The sequence below is a fragment of the Typopeltis vanoorti genome, chromosome 20 (assembly GCF_054136105.1).
Source record: "Typopeltis vanoorti isolate ZY-2024b chromosome 20, IOZ_Tvanoo_1.0, whole genome shotgun sequence".
Lineage (NCBI taxonomy): Eukaryota > Metazoa > Arthropoda > Arachnida > Uropygi > Thelyphonidae > Typopeltis > Typopeltis vanoorti.
This window is the reverse complement of record NC_143568.1, coordinates 94,603,584-94,625,755: the sequence shown is the minus strand read 5'-3', so window position 1 is coordinate 94,625,755 and position 22,172 is coordinate 94,603,584. Positions and strand designations below refer to the sequence as shown.

The window sequence follows — 22,172 nt, the reverse complement described above, 5'->3', positions numbered from 1 at the left end:
CTCCAAACCTTAACAAGTATGGCTGTATAAATCTACCAAAGATTTGGGAGACAGTCATCCTAAGACCAAATTAATATTTATTACTTTTATTTTATTTTTTAAAACTTTCTAACACTATCATTTGGACTACTGTTTCAAAACTTTGATTTTTTTTTTTACCTAGATGGCGCCATATTAGGACTTTAGTAGCTTCTAAGTTAATAAATAGTTATTTTCTTATCCATCTGTGTTCATATCATACCGTGAAATCTGTTACAACAAATAAATTGCATATCTAATTTTAAGATTAGGCTAGGTGATAATTTATTATGTCTATACACAAATGCCAGAAACAAAAGGGGTTGAGTTCGTTGCTTTATTGAATAATATTTTTTTTTGTTTCTACTCATCTAAGAAAAGCTTCTCAAACTTGTAATGACTTCTATGTAATATACAGTAGATGTTTTCTCCATCTGATCCTGTGTGAAGGAGTATGCAATCCAGAGCATGGTATGGTATCAGTGTCCCAAGTTGCGGTGAGTTTGAGTATCTGGTGTGAAATGGAGGTTAAAAGAATGAAATATATTGTGGGGGGGGTTGCTACAGACCTGGTGGCTCAGTTGCAGGGAACGAAGAAATGCATCTCCAATTTAGCCTTATTGGGTACCAAATGAATGATCATTATGGGTGACTTTAATTTTCCAAACATTGATTGGATAAAAGAGAAATCTCATAAGAAAGAAGAGGAGTTTATTGAATTGTTGCAAGGCAACTTTCTCAAGCAGTATGTGAAAAAAGGAACTTGAGGTCAAAGAGTGTTGGATTTGCTTAAAGCGTCAGACAGGGTCTCTGTTAGGAATATGGCTATTTTACCACCAAGTGATCATGCTGTGCTTTCTTGGAAAGTATCTAATTATGTTGCTACTCTGATTAAAACAGATTATATGCTGAACTACAAAGCTGGAAGTTATGATCAACTTAGGAGAATGCTATCTTTGGTCCCATGGTATCAGTTAGTGAATGGTAAAAATATCAGCAATGCTTGGGAATCTTTGAAAAACTGTTTAATGAGGTTGTATCTAAATGCATCCTTAGTGTTTGAAGAATATATAGGCTGGGAGTGATGCAGAATCCATCACTATGCAGCATTTATCACCTTTCCTTTGGTATCACTCCAGATCTTCTGGCATGTAACTAAATTTGAAGTATCTGATGGCTTATAACAGGAAAGCATGTATATGTGCTTCCAATCTTATAAGGGAATTTTTTTTTTTTTTAGTCTGGATTACACAATGCTATTTTCCTCTCTGAATAGGGAAGCCATTACTCTGACCTTGTTGACTGACTGGATAGCACCTCTCCTGCCAAGCCAATAGGGCATGGATGTATGTGAGACCACCATCCCACTGAGGTCTAAAGTGGCTTTTAAAGTTCATTTAGTCTCGAGTAAGATCACCCCTGGGAGCTCATACACTCTACTAATGTAGAATAGGTTAATAACTACCCCTTCATAGATTAAATTTCACCTGTCAGTGTCTTGCAAATCCAGAAAGTTTCTTGCTGCTACTGTTTGGTTTAATGAAAAATTAAAAGCTATGGGTTAAAATGGCTGTATTATCATGGGGTTGGGAAGCCTTTTGCTTTTGAAAATATCTGATTGTTATTCCAAAAAATGCAATGTTTGCAATATCTTCATCTTGAAGTATGAGGTGTAAAGTGATTTAATGATTGTGTATTAGGTGACCAAAAAGTATAATTTCTGCAATTTTTTGAAAAGTTTATAAAAATTATATAATCCAAGATAGATGATAGTTACCCATCACTACATTTTGAAAATTATTACAAATAATTCTAATTTACGTGATACTCAGCAAGCATTAGTGTGATTTGGTTGAAAATTGGATAGGGAGAAAAAAATACTCTGGTTATAGTTATTTAAGAATGTCTACTTTATGAGGATCATGTAAGCACATGCTTCACAATCAATCAGCAAAATAGGTATGCCATTCATAAAAGTTATGGTGAGTGAATACGTAGCTTCTCTAAAAAAATGTTCTGAAAACTTGATTCAGGTGAATTGTCACTTCATGATGTATCCCATTAAGGATGACCGCTATTGATGGCATTGTTGCCTTGTGTTTTGCAGAAAGATTGTATGAGAGTGTTTGCTTGCATAACTTTGGAAGCTATAGATTTGCATGTTGTCTTTCTTTCACAACTGAGCCATTTTTGAATTTGCTGATATGTAACAAAAAATGACATGTATATGATCAGATCAATACATTCACATTGTTGTTATCATTCATTGAACTTATGCTGTGTGTGTGTGTGCATGCATGCAGAAACCTGTAATTTACCAACACAAAATTTGAATTGTGCATACATCTTATATTCTCCATTATGAGCTTGTAATTACTTATCAAAAGATCTTGTAATGAACACAAAATACAATAGATTCATGTCCTGGTTAACCGCAGAAGCATTGTTTACTTTTGGGCCACTACCTTGGGGGAAGAAATTTATTCTGTACACTATTTCCCCAACATCTTGAACAGTAGACAGTAATGCATGTTGGACCATTTTGAAAATTGGAAGTTTTATAGTATTAAAAAAATTGTGAATGTACTTATTTTGCACATAGAATCTTGATGTTCATCTTTTATGATTGTTTAAATAATCTTAAATTTAGCTTTGTGAACCTGGATGTTCAATATTTGAAGATTTATACTATGTATTAATAATGTGCATGTGTTTTAGTGTGTGCTTGTTGGAGATGGTGGGACAGGAAAGACTACATTTGTTAAAAGACATTTAACAGGAGAGTTTGAAAAAAAGTATGTAGGTAAGTAAAATTTTCTTTTATTAAACGATTCTGTGTATATGTCCTAATTTTTTTTATATTCATCAGTGTATATAAATCAATAGCAAGTTTTGATAATTTGTTCCCCCCCCCCCCCACACACACACACCAGGTAAGTGAATTGAAGACACTGAACCATTTTTGTTCTTTAATCATGTAATTATCCTACTCCTCTTAAGTAATGGATTTACTGTAACCAAGTAGTGACCATTGAGACCAGTGTTGACTGTAGAACAGAAAGTGTTTTTCAGTGTGTTAATATTTTGCTTCACATTCTATTTATTTTCTTTTGTTCACAAAAAAATGAAAATTAACTTCATGTGCATGAAAAGAAATAAAAATGTTGATTTTACTATAGGACTTTGGAGAGACCTTAGAAATGAATTTATTACTGGAGATATTTGCCACATTTTATTCTTCAGATCAGTTTGGTGGAATAAAATGTTTTATTCAACTTCTTTCATTTCATTGAAAATATTGTGAAAACAGTTCTGCAGTGTATTTAATTAATGGTTGAATTAAATGTGGTTTGAATAGTTTTTTTGCAAAAGTCCAGTATATGGTTTTTTATGCATCTTATCACATGCCCTCAGTTTTTAGATGTATTGTTCTGCTTTTATAACAGTGCTAAATTGCAGTACTTCCTTTCTGTTTTTGAGACTTGTTTAAAATATCAGTTTATACTCTTAATAATCTTTTTGTTTCAAGAAAACAACATAGAAGATTTAATAACTATTAGTTCCAAAATTTCCATTCCATTCCTAAAGTTCCTTAATTCCAAAAGAAAAATTAGTGAAAATACTTTGAATCAAGACATTTTATGATATTTACTCTAGAAGTGTAGTGGATGGTTGTCAGCAAAACTGGTGATTTGGTTTATAATCATTTTGAGAGCTGAATACTGACAATGAATTGTTATTAATATTTAAGTAGAACCATAAGGTACAAAAGAGGTGACCTTTTGATACAAAATTAGATGCACTGCTAGTTGAATCATTACAAATGCCTTCTTATATAGTTCTAAAATATGTTATGGATGTGGTTTGCAAAGATTGTATTTATGTATGGAGAATTAATGGTTTATCCAATACATACAATATTTGATGTATTGGATAAACATCAAATTGTAATCAATTTTTAAAAATTTCCATATCCTTCTCGTTTAGAGCCTTGGGTATTTATGGGGAAAAACAGTTTATTTATTAACTAGTTAAAGTTGAATTTTGAATGGAAAAGAAAGTGTTGCTGTGGGGAAGAGGGATCTAATTTGAAGGGGGGGAAAAAGAGGGTTGTAATCTTCATGAAAATTTATTTAGACAATGAAAACATGTCATGTATTTCTAGGATTTTGGTGCAACATTTATTGTGAAGAACGTATGTGTAGTGTCAATTTTTATGTATTTAAAGACTGAAGTTTCAAGAGTTTTATTGTCTATTGGATAATGTTATTGAAAACTCAGAGTAACTCTCCTCAGTAACTAATAGCTACAGTTAATGTGCTTTTGGTGTCACATGTATGACCAGATATTTAAGCTGGTGTTTTAAGGAAATATGTAAAGCTCTGGAGAGTCACTGGTAATGTCTCTGGGTTGCAGTTTCTTTCACCCCAGTGTGTCTGCAAATGTAGTTAGTGTATTATTGACATAAGCCATTGACCTGACAATGTTGTGGGAATGATGAGTATGTAGCAATTTTATGATGTTGGCATATTCTAACAATCTCAGTTCATGAATCAGCGTTTGTGTAAAATTTTGATATCAAGTTGATAAAACTGAATTAAATGCTCATCTTGATAAAACAGTTTAATCAAATGCTCACTGATATCACTGGTGATATCAGTAAGCATTTGAACTATTAAAAATAGCATGTGTTTTTTGTGAAAAGTTTTTCCCCCTTTGGTTATGAAGCAGTTATAGAGAACTAGAAATTATATTGTTTTAATTCTTTACCAAGTAGTCTAGTCGTGATACTTCATGTACAAAGTTTGCTTATGCTGTGTAAAGGATTAAGACATAATTTTTGTCTAGTGTAATTTACTTCATAACCACTCAGAAAAACTTGATACATATATTTCTGATCTAGAGTATTTTAATGGCATGGTGATATAACGTTTCTAGGAAGGATTAAAATAAGAATAAATTTCTTGTCTAGTATACTTAGAATATGCTTTTCCTTGAGAACAAGGTTTTTGAATGTTTGAATAGCACAAATAAAAATTAAAGATGTTGTGAAATGCCGACTGTAATTGAGCTTTCTATATTAGTTTAATCAGCATAAAATTTATCTACTAAATTTCTACTGAAACAAAAAAAAAATATTCACCATCACAATTGAATTTATGTATGTAGAATATGTAGAATTTATGGCATTAAAATCAGATACTGTATTTCATAAAACTAGATACAATATAATATTATGTGATACACCAGTGATTCATCACAGGAGGTTTAACACATCTACATGAGAGTGCTACCCTCTACCTACACACACACTGCCATCTGTTATCCACTAATGGTAATTTTGTCTGTTAACTGGGTGTATTCACTAGCTGATTTGCCTGTACGTAAGATGAAAACCTTTCTTCAGGAAAAAAACCTGCTACTTCCATTTCCATGTGAAGATTTCTCTTGTCATCATGAGAATCAAACTTGATCAGAATGTCTTTATGCTTCTTCCAACTTGTTAATTGGAGGAACATCTTATCAAAAATCATGAGATAGCTGCATGAAAAATGGATGTATGTGACTATGCAATATCATATTTTTGACCTGTAAGGCTAGATCACTTGGTTGGAAATCATTCTAGTCTTGTTTTCTGAGTAATGAGTCTGTTTCAAAATAAATCATAATTAGCATTTGAAAGTATCCCTGGTCCCCAGTGACATGCATAAAGTTATTGAAAATTGGTTATGGAGAATGCTTTTTTTACCGAGTGTAACTCTGTGATGAAGTTTTTCCGTGGTAGTGTAATAATGTGAAGTTGCTTCTTTTGATATTGTGAGAATCATAGCTAACCTGTAGCCCACTGACTAGTAATATGCATCATATGTTCTATCTTTTGTAAGTTGGGATTTATATAATAAATAAAGCTAGTAATAAAGGTGAAAATGCACATTTTAAGTGTAAGGAGGAGATGGAGGATTGTTGTGTATGAAGGACATGTTTTGGTATACTTCAAAAAAAAATTACATATATGTTGATAGTTGAAGCGAGCACAATAAGATGTACTGTGTGGATAAAGACAAAAATGAAAACTTGTTCTCCTAAAATATAGTTTTGAAATGTTGTGCTTGTTAAAATTTGAAATAATACAATTATATAATACAAAATATTTTTTTTTTTACTTAAAGAAGTTAGTGTGAACATGAGAAAAATGGGAATGCACCCATGAACAATAATTTCCTTCTTTTTTTTTTTATGACTTCAGATATACTGTCTGAAATAATATAAAGGAAGGATTTCGTTGGTTGGTGATTGGCATTTTGAATTAGATATTTAGGTAAGAGTAATTATCGTATTTTAGTAAGAAAATTATATATAAAGTGGGAGAAAGAAAGTGCAGCATTTCTGTGAGAAAAAGAAAAATAATGGAAACGAAATTGTGCATCACTTTGTACATAATTGATAGCTCAGCTTTTCTTTAGGGTCAATTAGTACTAGTAACTAAAAAATTTTCAGTCTTTAAATGTGGATATATATATATATAGTGAATATGACTCATCATTATTCTGTAGAGATATCTGAATTTATTAAAGATAGGCACCAGTTTAGCAAATACATAAACATGATAGGGGAAGAATAAAATGAATTGAAGTAAAATTTACATTGATTCAATGCTCTATAGCTTATTCCTTTTGGTTTGAAAAAACTTGATTCCCATCTAGAATGGAGAATTTTTATTAGGATTTTTCATTCTGCAAAACAGAAAATATGCAGTTTGCAGATATACACACTTTGGCTGATGGTATTAATTGGATTGTTAATTCATTGATCCCAACACACTAGGTGAAGAAAATTCAAATGAATTGGAATTTCATTGGGATCCTGTATTTCTGTTTCCTATTAAATTGCTCGTTTCAAAGAGTCACAGATTCAGAATATAGCCTAAAGATATTCACAAACATCCATTCTGCAGGCATAGTTGGACCAATGCCTGTTGTTGGTCATTGAAGTTATTAAATTTATTACTGGTTACCAATTTTTTTCTAGACTTATGAATGTCTTAAACTTGAATGGTACAGCTTCAGTCATTACCTTTCACTATTGCCATCAAATACTGTAAAACACAAATTCAGAATTCTAATAGTACCTTTTATTTTTGAAATGAAATAGTGTCTGCTACGTGAGCTATTTCAAAATGATTAGTAAAGATTTTCCTGGAATAAAATCCCAAACTAAATGTTTGCTGTCGTGTGCTTTGGAGTGCATGCATAATGAGTACATCACATGTCACGAACAATCGCCAGACTTGTTATAGTTACATGGGTTTTATTTTCATAAGTTTTCTGTTCCTTTATCATAATAAATTTTAGGCTTATATGTAAATAGCTCCATCCCACAACTGTACCATCCACATAGTGAGATCCTGTATGTGGATGGTACATATAGGTAGTTATTGGGTAGTTCCTGTATCAATCTTTTAACTTTTATATCTTAAACTCATGCATATGTGATTCTCTTCTAGCTTATTGCTTTGTAATGCATATCATCCTTTGCTAATTTAATATACCATCCAGCATTGAAAATCCTCTTAAGTATTATCCTGAAACCAATAAATCCCCCCCCCCCCCCCCGTATGTTGTTTTGAATTCAAGGGAAAAAGTACATGGCATGCCCATCCATATACATTATATCTGATGTTTTGAGCAAGTAAAATTCAGAAAAAGGTGAGCATTGGAACACATTACCTGGTTCATGAGTGACACAAGTTTGGTCATGTTGTTTTTAGGACCTATTAAAGATCAAAGATAACTAGAAAGAGATCTCCACATGATCTGTAAAACACTGCAAAGAAACTGAAATTTCTGACTGAGTCTTCAATACTTCTTGTTGCTCACCCTATTAGTAGGTATATCCATCTAGTTAACAGTTGTGAAACTAAGCTTGGCCCTATTGGCTTAAACCACATCAAACATATAGTTTCAGTCAATACAGTATGATGGTACAACATAATCATGTCATGTCAGCTGGAGCATAATTCAGTTGAACAAGCCCTCACTGACAAATAGCTTGAAGTTAGCATCAAATTTCTGGAATTGAGTAATTATTATTATTAAGACCTCTAGGGAGTCAGGAACTCATCAGACAAGGCCATACTATTCACACCAGCTGATATATCTATTCTTAAATTCATTCATGTTACTTGCACCCACAAAATCCAATGGCAATCCATTCCAGTCATGCACTGCTTTGAGAGAAAAATCTAGTGCCCTAACCCCTTCCTTCGCAACATTCATTCTCAACTTCCATGGATGCCCTTGCAGTCTTTCTCTGCCCTCCATAAAATGAAAAAATCCATCTACTGAAATTCTGTATATTTGTAAGAAGTTTGTAAGTCTCATTCATATCAATCAATCCCTTCTTTCTCCTGTTTGCTGGTGTCTGCAGCCTACATATTCTCAATCTGTTTTCATAATCAGTATTCTACTATCCTGATATAATTTTTGACACTCTCCTTTGCAGTCTCTTTCTCTCTCTCACTATATCACAATCACCATGGAAACCAACAGAATACGACATTGGATATCTAATCATGCCAAACTGCATGACTTTGCATTTACTGGCATTGAACTGATATCCATTTTCCCATGCCCACAATTCCAACCTATTCAAGAATGATTTGAATTTGCATATCAGCATCATCATCAACAAATGGCTGTATGTTGCATGTCAAATCCTTCCCAATATCATTAATGTACAGATTGAATAACAGTGGACCAAGCATTGATCCTTGTGGTGTACCACTGATTATCTTAAATCTTGCAGACTCACATCTCCTGTAGAACACTTTTTGATATCAGTCAGCCATCTTTTTCCACACTAATATTGTATAACCCAAACCCATATTCTCCAATTTATGCAACAGTTTTCCATGGTGTATCCATTCCCCTTGTCTAGTTCAATGGTAAAATTGTTATGGAATGTAAGTTGATAAAATCACTCTTGAATAAACCAAATAAAGACAAGTCTCTATAGTTAGTGGCACTCCACACGCTGTTCATGGAGATGGTGATGCTGGTAAAACGAGGAGCCGCCCCCAAACTCCTCTCTTCTATTTGCCTGGCAAGGTCAGCATTTTGCTCATAGTACTGAACCTTGCTCTTATGGCAATAGGTGAGTGAGTGCCCAGTACCCAGTACCATCAGTCACCCAAACATCACCATCTTTCCTCATTACTATATCTGGTTTTCTAATGCCAGAAGTTGTTCTATAGTGTGGTTCAACTGTGGTCTCCCAACCTTTGTTATTAAAATGGTTAGCTAATATGGAGACCACAGCATCATGTGTCTGTACACGGACACCATGTGTCCAGAAACAGCGTTTGGAAATATGAGACAAAGTCTTGCTGTAATGGCAGCCAGCCCTACAGCTAATGTCTTCACTGCGCTGTTGGACTCTGTGGGCCCTACTGGACAGGGCATTTATTCTAGTCCTTATTAAATCAATAAACTCAAAACCTGGAAGTAATCTAGTCCCATCATATACCCACTAATGTTGTGGGGATACCAAGTGTGACTCTACTAAGGAGATGCCGCTTACAGAATTATAGGCAAAGATGCCCATCTCCTATACTCATTCTCTTGCTGTCTCAATCTGGGTCTACCCCTTCACTCATCAAAATTCCTCTTGGATACTAGGGCTATGAAAACCCTCTCTACAGATTGGAGAGGATGAAGCTGCAAGTTTTCCTAATCGTTGGATACATTAGATTTTGCACTACCCTTGTGCAGTTGCCACTCCTGTGGAATTTTCCCTGTTCTGAGACTCAAGGGAATAGCCAGTTCAGCTGAACACTCTTTTAGCATCCATGTTGATATCCCATCAGTTCCTATTGCAGAATTCTTATTCACTTTGTGCAACAGCACTAGTACCTCTTCATCAATGAGGTGAAGAGGTGGTGGTGAGCATGCACTCGATATTCCTTCCACATCAACTTTATCTAATGAATCTCTTGTTTAATTAGATTACACACATCCATTTCACCCCGACTATATTTATTCTTCAAAACTTTAGGAACACATTCTGATATTGCAGCATTGAAGGTTTTATTTTTTTTAATACTTCCCACTCACTGTCTATAGATATCCTTCTCATACATTGCTAATAATAATGTGTTTATTTTGTCATCATGATATTGCTTTTTAAAACATCACTTATAACAACATATAAAGTAGACTGATAGTTTGGGTTTCTGATTTAAGTTGTATTTCTGGAGCCTGGATTATAAAAATGAAACATTTAGATTGTGAAATGTTATTATAGGCTTAATTGAACTTTATAAAAGTTCTTTTCCTCTTATATCTCTCATTATTGTTAGCATTTGTACTTTCCTCATTGTGTTTTTGTAGGTTTTATGTATTGTTCCTACTATTTCCTCTGTTCTCTTTCCCATTTTCTTTGTTTTATTGACTTCAGCTACAGTTTTTTCTACTTAACTTATGAATAATGATACTATAAGATGGTATGAGGTGATAACAGATATTGAGTATGTATTATCTCCAATTGTATAGATTACGTTCAAAGAAAAATTGAATTAAATCTGTTGGTATGATAGGTTGAACTTGCTTCTTTATATGGATCATGTTATACTCTTAAATGAGTCCATCAGGATCCTATCAGTAGTAGATGTGCAGAATTATTTTAAACTATTTAAGCATAATGTTTAGTGAATAATAGGTAATCATTTACAGAAATAAATGTGTGATCCAAGCTAGTACAGAAAGAAAGAAAACCAGTTGAATAATTTATATAGAATAACAGTAGAATTAACCAAAACTCCAATTCTAGCTGTTGGATCTGAATATTGGGTTAGAAATTAACTGATCAAAGGCTAGTTAGATCATAAAGAAAAACTGGGAGTGAAGAGACATTAATAGCAGATTCATATTAAAAATTTAGAACTTGGAAATGAGCTTGACATTTTACCATTCACTAAGGTCTGAGAAGGTCTAATATTAGGTAGAATAGTCACTCAGAATGGGATTAAAATTGGTTAATAAAACAGGTGTTTTAGCTTTTCTTCATAACTGTTTGGTCCCAAAATTCACAGATGCTTTACATCTATCCTGGGCATCATCTTACATAGTGTGGTCACTGTTCATCAAAAATGTCATGCACAGACCTTTGACACAATGCACTTTTTTTTTTTTAATGTAATAATTCCTGCTAAGTACATATACCATCGTGTGTTCACTTGTTGTATTCACAATAATAGTGAACACTGCTGATTTCTTTATAATATGCCTGTATACAGTAAATGTCACTTTTTCATCTAATATTTTTACTTATATATCTGCTAAAAAGACTTATTTTTAGCAGAATCTCCTGAAGAATACAAACAGATATGAGACTTCTCAGAATTAGTTATATATTGAATATACTGAAACTCAAGAAAAATTTGGTGGTATGGTTAGAACCAGAGTAAGACTAAACACTATGCAAATTGGTATAGTAATGTCTTTGAGGGCTAGGGGGTGAATATTTCCTATTTTACTTTTCTTCATCTCTTGCAGTGGGGGGTCTGCCTTCTCTCCCAATTATTTGCTTGCCTAATAGGCTAAAAACACGCACAGAAGACAATGGCAAATCACTTCTGCATATGTTTTGCCAAGAAAATCTTATGTACAGGCTTAAGTTATTGTGATATAGTGCTGGAAGATGAGGAACCCAGGTTGAAAGATCGAAAGACATTGAAATAGCTACTAGGGAAGAGCAAAGAGGAACTTCCAACAAAATTAATATGAATGGGAAGCTTGGTCAAAGCCTTCTGGAAGTTAAACTTCTGATAGAGTTAATCTCAGAAGTGGAACTGAACTGAGATAGACCAGACTGGGTCACTTTGATACTAATGATTTCATGATGTATTACTCTGGACATGAAACCTTCAAGGAAGTGGAGTAGCATTCATGCTTAGAATACAGAGTAATCCTAATCAGATTATCCAGTGAATTTTGCAGTACATTGCAAAAAAGTAGTATACAGTTGATAACAGATTTTTTCTTGATTCTAGGTGATTGGAATGCAAAAGTGGAAGAAAAAGAATGAGGCATCACTAGAAAATTTGGTTATGGTAGAAAAGGGGTTATCTGGTTGCAGACTGAACCTGGACTCGTCACTAAAAAATATGCAAGCCCAATCCTCATTTGTCCAACTGCAGTGTTCCTTTGCCCAAATTCTTCGGGATATTTTGTGATTTGCAGTAGGTGGAATGCAAACCATTGGTCTTCAAACATATAAATCTATGGCATGAAGACGATTTCGTACTGTGTCGATAACAGCCTCCCTGTTGCTGTGGCAAGTTCTCTTCAAAGTTGTGTTGTGTTAAATGTTCGATTTCTTCTGGCAAGTAACAACAAATACTGATCGTCTGTTGGTGATGGATGGCCTTGGCCTTGTCTTTGGCAAATATTTCCTGTCTCCAGAAAGATTATGCTTTGAGATATGCGACAACTTGCTATTTGTCCAGTTTCTAATCGACAGATGGATCCCAGGATATCATGTTTCTCTGCCATTTTTAGCAAAATAATGAGTGGTGGTAGGTGACACGAGTAATTGAAGTGATAATTATGCACTGTGGAAGTGAGTGCAACAAGCCACACTTTTATACCCCCCCCCCCCCCCCACATGCTAATATGGCTAAGACACGACAAATCTTAACATGTCGAAACCCAAAAAAATGGAGTTCGTTATACTATATTTTTCTTTCATTTAAATCTGTGTGAAAGGGTATCCATCACACATGCCAAGACTACATGATCATACGACACCAATGTACTATATATATTTAGCTATTCTTATATTTCTAGGGTAGATATTAGCAGACAAGGTGATTTTGCTCCTGGATGTGTAAATTGATGGATTTTAGCCTTAGATAATGGGTAAGGGTGGCTCATTTTATCATCTAAAAGTGGCAACATGATTTTATACGGGGTTGTGCGTTCTACACTGTTATATATTAAGAATATTTTTAAATAAATGTGTTATGTTTGTAAATTATTTTTATAATTTATAGGAAACCAAAATATCCCCAAATTGTTTTGAGCAGTATATAAACCCTTTCAGGATAGAATACTATATACTCTGCCCATGACAAAAAATCACAGTAGGGTTATTTCCTTTCTTAAAGAAGTTAGCCAAAGTGCAAACTAAATGTAATCTTGATGCCACTTTTAGATGATAAAATGAGCCACCCTTACCCATTATCTAAGGCTAAAATCCATCAATTTACACATCCAGGAGCAAAATCACCTTGTCTGCTAATATCTACCCTAGAAATATAAGAATAGCTAAATATATATAGTACATTGGTGTCGTATGATCATGTAGTCTTGGCATGTGTGATGGATACCCTTTCACACAGATTTAAATGAAAGAAAAATATAGTATAACGAACTCCATTTTTTTGGGATTAATGCTTCAAATGTCAGTGAATATTATTGTATTAATTCACCAAAAAATGGAAGACTCATTTTAAGATGACACTTTGATAAAATGTTAGTCCTGTGTTACAGTTTTAAACTTTCTGTTACTGGATTCTTGTATTCTGTTTTTGTGCTTTAGGATGCTGGTTTGAAGTCCAGTAAATTTACATCTTACTTACAAATATAATTTATTTTGTTTTTGCATTTTTATGGGTTAAATATCATTAAATTATTTAAATGTTTTTTTAATAGCAACCTTGGGTGTTGAGGTGCATCCTCTAGTGTTTCACACAAATCGTGGACCAATTAGGTTTAATGTCTGGGATACAGCAGGTCAAGAAAAATTTGGAGGTCTTAGAGATGGTTATTATATTCAGGGTAAGTTTTTTTTATCCTCGATTTACTGTTTCATTTTGAAAAGTAACCTTAAAAATGATATTGTATATTTTGAATTTAATATATCTTAATACTGTACTATATTTGTTTGGCAGGCCAGTGTGCTATTATCATGTTTGATGTGACATCACGAGTAACATACAAAAACGTTCCAAACTGGCATAGAGATTTAGTTAGAGTATGTGAAAATATACCCATTGTGTTATGTGGAAATAAGGTTGATATCAAAGACAGAAAAGTCAAAGCAAAGTCTATTGTTTTTCACAGGAAAAAAAATTTGCAGGTTAGTGTTATATTTTAACTAATATTGATTGTTTTAAATGACATTGAAGAATTCTGTGAAATTGTGTAAATTGAATGGTTATGCAGTGTTTTCATCAGATTGAATATATACCCACCAACAAACCTTGCCATTGTTTAATGAAATTAAACACTGAAATAAGAGTATTTTAGTGTATTTAAATGCTATGTTTCCCAACTTTGTGATTATAAGGATCACCCGTATTTTTTTTATTAACATTTTAATATCCTATGGAATATTTTTCTCGTGAGCATTGTGAATATTGCCTTCTCGGTATCCAAGAAATTAAGTTCCTCTTTGCTTTAAGATGTTACTTGAACTGTTATTAGCTGTTTACTTAAAAACACCTCTTAAGGAGACGATATCCCTGTGAGAGAGAGCTCCTTTAGAGTCTGCAGGTCTTCAAAATCAGGTATTGATTTTCTCATGTTATATCCTTCTTTCTTTCATTTGTTATCTTATCTTCATGAACACTTTTAATTCCTTATGGGATTTATATTCCCATGGCTTGTAGTATTCATCATCATCAAATTCCTGATGTGTATCCTCAAAGGGTGTACAGGATATTATGATAGTACTACATGAACAACTTGCATCCTTACTAACTTCCTATCTACAATTTTCCTCCAAATCAGTCTGTTACCTGTCAAGACTCCAACATTATCAGATCTTATATTTCTGTCTTCTAAGGCACTTTTGACTGTATCAATCCACCTATATCTTGGTCTTCCTCTGGATCTTTTTTCCTGTCCACTTGGCAGAGAACACTTGTTTTGCAACAAAATCATTTTTTTTTTTAATTCATTCAACACGTGAGAGGCGTATTGATGCAATAACAAAATATCTTGAGTGTAGATCATTGTACAGGATATAACATTTTGTCTTATAGCCTAATTCATCCACACGTATATAGATCTCTCATGCATGCTGCCCAGAGATCATTTAGTATCAGACTTTGGTTTTTATCACGCTAGGTTGGACATTATATCATTGCACTAGCATCTTTAACTTTGTGTACATAATTCTATGTATGGTATTTTTGTGATTTGACAATTGACTTGATTTTCGTTGTGTGAAAGGCCATTCCAGATTTATGCGCTCGTTTTTTCTCTACATCTTTGATAGATTTCTCCAGAACTTCTTGTCTCCAAAGTAACTAGCATTTCGATTGCAAATTCTTGGTTTCTTCATAGGTTGATGTAGTTGTTTTGGTGATCTTGACATCATGGAGATTTTTCGTAGAAGTCAGAAGGCACCTTTTAAGTTGTATTTTTGCAGGATTATTTTGTCTAACATTCCTGATATAAGGTAAAGAAAGTACCTTTGTAGGTATCTGCTTTGTTGCCCTGGCCAGCAATTATTTATTCATTATGTTGTTATTGGTTTTGATGTAACCATTTTTTTTAAAGGATGTATTTAACATAAGTTTTCCCTTGTTTCTTTTGAACAGTCTGCTATTGATGACTACCATAATAAACCAAGAGTGCCGGTGAGATTTTGATGATATTTTTATCACTTGATTAGACTCAGCATAATCTCTTCATAACTTCGCTTGCTTCCTTAATGATTTACATCAAAAAATCCAGTTTATATCAGAGGTAGAAAAAGATAGATCTATTTCCTTCTTGAATGTTCTTATCATTTGAAGTATACAGAAAAAAAGTTGAATACATGTTAGTTCTTTAGTTAACTAGCTAGTTCTTACCACCATCCAGCTCAAATATGGAGTATTATCAAAACATTAAAATAGATCCATTATTATCAAGTGGTGATAACAAAAGAAACGAGAAAATAACTTACGTTAAAGTCATTCTTTGAAGAGGAAAAAAAAAACAGTTATGACATCAAAACTATAAATGTATTGAATAAACCATCACACTCCAAGACAACATGCAGGTCAGGTGACTGCAATTTGCGCTGTATTAACGTTCCCCCCTTTTTTACTTCCTGCCTTGCCTTAATCTCTGTCACATGTATGGCCAGCTTTAATTCTGATTGTTGCCAGCCACATGTTTACAACTTATCCAAAAGTTGTATACACAGCTACCTCATTTACAAAGAAAAAAAAGGTGCTGAGGAATCCCCTATATTTCTTAAACTTAAAATACATGTATCATTGAAGTTTTATTGTAACCCAGTAGTCATTACTATCTTACAAAATTTTAATCAGCTCGGATTGTGCTTCCTTTTATTTTCAGTACTATGATATTAGTGCCAAGAGCAACTACAATTTTGAAAAGCCTTTCTTATGGCTGGCCAGAAAATTAATAGGTGATCCTAACTTAGAGTTTGTAGCAATGCCTGCTTTAGCACCTCCTGAAGTTACAATGGATCCAGAATGGCAGGCAAAACTGGAAAATGATATGAAGGTATGTTGTTTTTACTCCTTCTGTGTGCATAATATTATTACTATTCAATAAAAATCTTATGTTCAACTAATAAAAGGATTGCTTGCTAAGTCAAAAAAATGTGCATAACTTGGGAACTTGGAAAAATTTGAGTAAAAAATTTCATATGAACATGGGGCTGATACCTTATGGTTGTGGCTAATTGGTTTGTTTAAAGTTATAGAATTGTTAAAATAAGTAGCAGACATGTATGTACCTTGTAGTGTTTATTTAAAAATTTACATTATCATCCTAAATACGCAAATGTAGTTTTGTACATATCACATTAGATTGGTCACAACTAGGATTGCAAATTTACTGACTTTTTCAGTTATCAATAATTTCTTACATTTTCAAAAACATTATATGGAAAGATAGTAAATTAAATAAACTTAAAAGGCATAAACTCTTTTTTATGATTATTATAAATCACCTTGTTGATGTTGTTGATCCTAGAATTCTAATTTTAGGATGATGACCAGTACAAAATTATTAAGAGCACATTATAAAACAACTTGATGTTGTGGATCCTAATATTCTAATTTTAGGATCCGCAACACTCTAATTTTTGTACAATTTAATCCAACAGTAGAAGCAAAAGCTCTCAAAATGACACTTGTTGGTTGACTAGTCATTATGCAATCATATGCCATTTTTAAATACATGGTGATCAAAATTAAACTACCCTGTTGAAGGACTTGTTGAGTGCCACCTGGTGAGTCATATGCTGTGAAACTTTGCAGGAATACACTGTGCTTCATGCAGAAGTGATATCTGGGGGGGGGGGGTTACAAAATTTGCCACTGAGAACACTGTATGATATATACCAAATGGGTGTGTAATTTTTCTCTGTGTAAGGAGAAAAGCGACACAAGCATAAATAACACATTTTTATTCACTTCCACTTTGTACATTCATGAGCTGTGCCATTCAATGTGCTGCCCTTCCTGGTATGACACAAACTATCCTTTGCACAGCATGTGGCAGAATGCAGCTGGTCTGGATTGATCGCTGCGTTATGCTGTCTTTGAGAAATCCCTACAAACAGAGGTCATAGGGAGTCAGATCAAGTGAACAAGGTGTTCATGCAATGAGAAATGCACAGCTGATCACTCTGGTTTCCATGCAGGGGCCCCCTCCACACATTAGTTGATGCATATAGGTGGTTCTTCAAGAACCACCGTATTGATCAACTGATTGTGTGGAGGGGGCCCATCTTATATGAAAATGAATCCTTGCACAGGCACTGCTGTAGTAGCACCTGCTTTTTATTTATTATATCACAATACTTCTCAATCAGAACTGAGCAGGAGCCATTTCTTTTTCCTTATACTGCATTTTTGAATCTATCCTCAAAGATGAATGGTCCAATGATATGCAAAGCTATAAACTCTCCACCAGTTGTGGGTATTCACAGCTCCGTTCAGGTGAAGAGTGGCCTCATCTAATCACAAAATCATCCACAGCCACGTACCATCGAACGAGTGTTAAAGCAAACGTCAGTTGACTTTCAAAAGTCCTGCATGCACAACTCCTGTGTCAGGGTTATCTTGACTGGGTAGAAATGCAGAATTTTCCAGACAGTTGTGTTAGACATGTTCATGTGTCTTGATACAGCATGTGCATTGCAAGAACTAACACTGTTATTCATGGCCTGCTCCACAACAGCATTAGCAACTCCATTCACATGTGAACTGCTTGGTTTGCTACCTCTGCCAGGTGTGACTCTCAATGATCCCATTTCTTCAAAACAGCTAATCATTCATCACACAGCACATGCAATAGTGGATTTCGTCAACATTTGTTTAGGTGGTACAACTTCACTATCAAAGCACGTTGGGGGGAGGGGAGTTATTGCCATCGGTGTGGATAGTATTAACCAGAATGATGGGGAATTTTTGAACTTTTTTTTCTCTCTCTCTCTCTCTCTCTCTCTCTCAGGTATTGATTTCACATGTTTAATCCTGGATCTGGTTAGTTTAGAAGCCTTTGTTACATACATACAAGGTGATAGATACAAGTTATTTTATTAATGATACTATTTTTCACTTCTAACATGTCTTGAATCACTTTTGGGGGAGGGGGGGAGCCATTGGTTTTCTGTCATTATAAACAAACATTGAAAACATAACTACTGAATTCTGTTTTGTTTTTTTACTGAAGTGGATTTATGATTTTTTGATTGTTTTCTTGCTTGTGATATGTTTTTGGAGGTTTCTTTCTGCAATTCATGTTAATTTGAGCTGGGCAGGTGTTTGGATTTAGTGGGATAGATTGTCGTGCATGTGAGTTTCGTGCAGGCCGGTATGCACGATAGTTTATATATGTATATACACACACAATGATACCTTGGTTTGTGAGCATAATTTGTTCCGGAAACGTGCTTGTAATCCAAAGTATTCTTATATCAAAGCGAATTTCCCCATAAGAAATAATGGAAACTCAGATGATTCATTCCAAAACTCAAAAATATTCATATAAAAACGATTAATACAAAATGCATATACCTTCATATACCTTATTTTTATTATTTAAATGTAATATACATAAAGTAATCGAATTTATTAATTACATTACAATTACATGTTACAGTAATTGTATTGGGTAGGACGACTTTCATTGTCGCTAACGGAATCACTGCTATCTGTTAACTCTTTTTCCTTTTGTGCGACTTTAACAAGGAACCTATCCAATGACACTTGCTTTTGCCTCCTTTTGAGGATTTCACGGAAATATGACATTGCATTGTCGTTAAACAGATTCATCACTCGCACTGCTACAGCCTTACCCAGGTGGTGCTTTTCTACAAAATTTTGTACTGTTTCCCAGTACAAAATTTACCAGTTTTAACTTATGGATCTGAGAACTTGGTCAAAAGTAAAACACTTGACCAAAGACTAGAGACCGCAGATATGAGAGTCCTGAGAAAGTTTAGTGGTGTGAACAGATGCATCAATGGCAATATCAGATTAAAAACAAGGATATTAGGAAAGAACTTGACATTGTCAGCATCCAGGAATGCATTAGCTGGGCTAATCTAATGGTCACTTAAACAGAATGAGCTAGGAAAGATTAGCGAAACAAGTGTTCTCTGCCAGGTTGGCAGGAAAACGACCCACATTTTATGTCTGCTCTTTGCTTTATGTGGACGATGTTATACTTCTAAATAAATCCGCTACAAGTCTGCAAAATTCACTGACTAAATTGAATAACTGTTGTAATAGATATGGTATGAACGTCAGCATTAAAAAGACAAAGACGATGAAAATAGGCTGAATCGTTGAAAATGCATTGTGAACGGAGAACTTGTGGAACAAGTAAAACATTATTAGCTACTTAAGCACGATTTTTAGTGAAGATGGTAAATTTAATATTGAAATAGACAACAGAGTCAACAAAGCTGGTATGGTAGGAAGTGAACTGAATAAATTCATATGGAATAAGAGAGAAATTAGTCGGAACACTAAATTAGCTTATACAAGACAGTGTTCAAACCAGTTTTAACTTATGGATCTGAGAGCTGGGTCAGAAGTAAAACACTTGACCAAAGACTAGAGACCGCAGATATGAGAGTCCTGAGAAAGATTAGAGGCATGAACAAATGGCATCAATGGCAATATCATATTAAAAACGAGGATATTAGGAAAGAACTTGACATTGTCAGCATCCAGGAATGCGTTAGCAGAGCTAATCTCAGGTGGTATGGTCACTTGAACAGAATGGTCGAGGAAAGATTAGCAAAACAAGCGTTCTGTGCCAGGTTGGCAGGAAAACAACCCAGAGAAAGACCAAGATACCGTATCAATCAGGTGGATTGATACGGTACAAAGTGCCTTAGACGATAGAAATATAAGATCTGATAATGTTGGAGTCTTGACAGGCAACGGACTGATTTGGAGGGAAATTGTAGATAGGAAGTCAGTAATGATGTAAATTTTTCATGTGGCACTACCTTATCCTGTACATCCCTTGAGGGTACATGCAGGAATTTGGTGATGAATACAAAAAACTTATCTACGACATGTTTGTTATAATAACCAGAACAGAATAATTATTACCTAAATAAAAAGATTAAAGAGACCCTCCTCTTCTAAGTTTTTTTTACTTGTCAACTCAGAATTTTCATTTGTCATGGATGAGCAGACAGGTATATTTTTGAAGCCCTGATCCTGAATGTCACCTTGAAGGTGTGTGTGTGTGTATCACAAGCAACATTAAACTAGAAGCCCGTGGTTCTTAACAGTTACTTAAATTTTACCTCACTGCTGTAAATTCTTATTCTTGATTCTCTCTGAAAAATAAAGTTATTCAACATCTGGTAGCCTTTTTATATTAATTTTCATAAGTCAGTTCAGATTTTGAAATATTTACTAAAAATTTTTTTATTTTTCCTTCTAGGAAGCTCAGAACATATCTCTTCCTGATGAAGATGATGATGATCTTTAAAGTTGCCCAATTGCTCTTCACTGATTTTGTACAGCAGACTTTTTTCTTTTGCATTATCATAAAACATAAATGTACATAAAATGTTTCCTTTCTAAATTCCTACTTTTCTTTTGTGGGAGCTTTGTCAACACTGTTTAGCTACTTAATTTAAAACAACTGTATGTGTGCATGCATGCTTGTCAGAATGGAAGAATATATCTGGACTGAGAATGAACGTACGTATGTATGTGAGTCATAAATTACTTTCCTGCACTGTATGTTAGTATGCAACATAGAATGAGATGTGTATTTGAAGTTGGTATGTACAATAAATTCACAACTGTATTTACTATGCAAATGTTTCTTTCTGAATTTGTAAGGAAATCACAGCAATATGATTGCTGCAGTTGATTTTTTCATTTTTGTACATTTTTATATACGGTCATCAAAAATAAAATTAGACTGCAGAATTAACAAATGCTTTTGCTTAAATAGTTTAAATCTGCATGCAAAAGTACTTGGGGAAAGAAACATATTCGTAAATGTTGATTCATTGCTCTTTAATAATCCGTTGCATGATGGTCCACTCTAATATGAAAGTAAATGTAAAGTACCTTCTTTATTTTAGATATTTCTGATGAACTAACAAAATGTATTCTAGCAATCTCAAATAAACGTTGGAGATTTAAATTAAAAACTGATATTGAAATTGAAATTCGTTTTTAAATACAATAGATTCCAGTTAATAAGGGCAGCTGTTTTATTGGGACAAGTTTCGAAGAATAAAAACAAAATGAGAATAAAACATGAATTTGTTTCGTTTAATCAGGCTAGCGAGTAACCTGTTGCATGGAGGTAAAAAAAAAAATTCTCGTTATATCAAAAATTTAGTGCTGATGTATACAATGCTGAAAAAAGAAGGCTATTTTTTGTGCCACATCAAATGGTTGTGTTATAAACATAACTTTTATTTTAAAATTTATCCAAACCACTGTTGGATAAATGGATTGTGTAAACAGTGTTATGCCATGTAAATATTTGGAACTAGTAAGTGAAAGTAGCTAGTTATTGTGGAAAGGACCAGCCCTTGATACATTAAAGGTATTACAATGAAGAGGTGACTAGTTTGGTACCATTTGAACAAAAATGTGGGATCATGGATACAGCTAATAATAAAAATGACAT

At 33.8% G+C, this 22,172-nt stretch overlaps 1 protein-coding gene across 3 annotated transcripts in view; it reads left to right on the top strand.

The window, feature by feature from the left end:
- The window catches only part of LOC150095676 (GTP-binding nuclear protein Ran-like), a 66,914-nt gene extending 45,575 nt beyond the window's left edge, over positions 1-21,339 (top strand). For all 3 annotated transcript variants that reach the window (XM_090409823.1, XM_090409821.1, XM_090409822.1), the window contains 5 exons: positions 2,737-2,821; positions 13,731-13,856; positions 13,970-14,157; positions 16,374-16,544; positions 20,961-21,339. In XM_090409823.1, the coding sequence (XP_090265949.1) occupies positions 2,737-2,821; positions 13,731-13,856; positions 13,970-14,157; positions 16,374-16,544; positions 20,961-21,008 (618 nt within the window). In that variant the 3' untranslated portion in view covers positions 21,009-21,339. The remainder of the gene's footprint in view (positions 1-2,736; positions 2,822-13,730; positions 13,857-13,969; positions 14,158-16,373; positions 16,545-20,960) is intronic.
- The last annotated feature ends 833 nt before the right edge of the window (positions 21,340-22,172 follow it).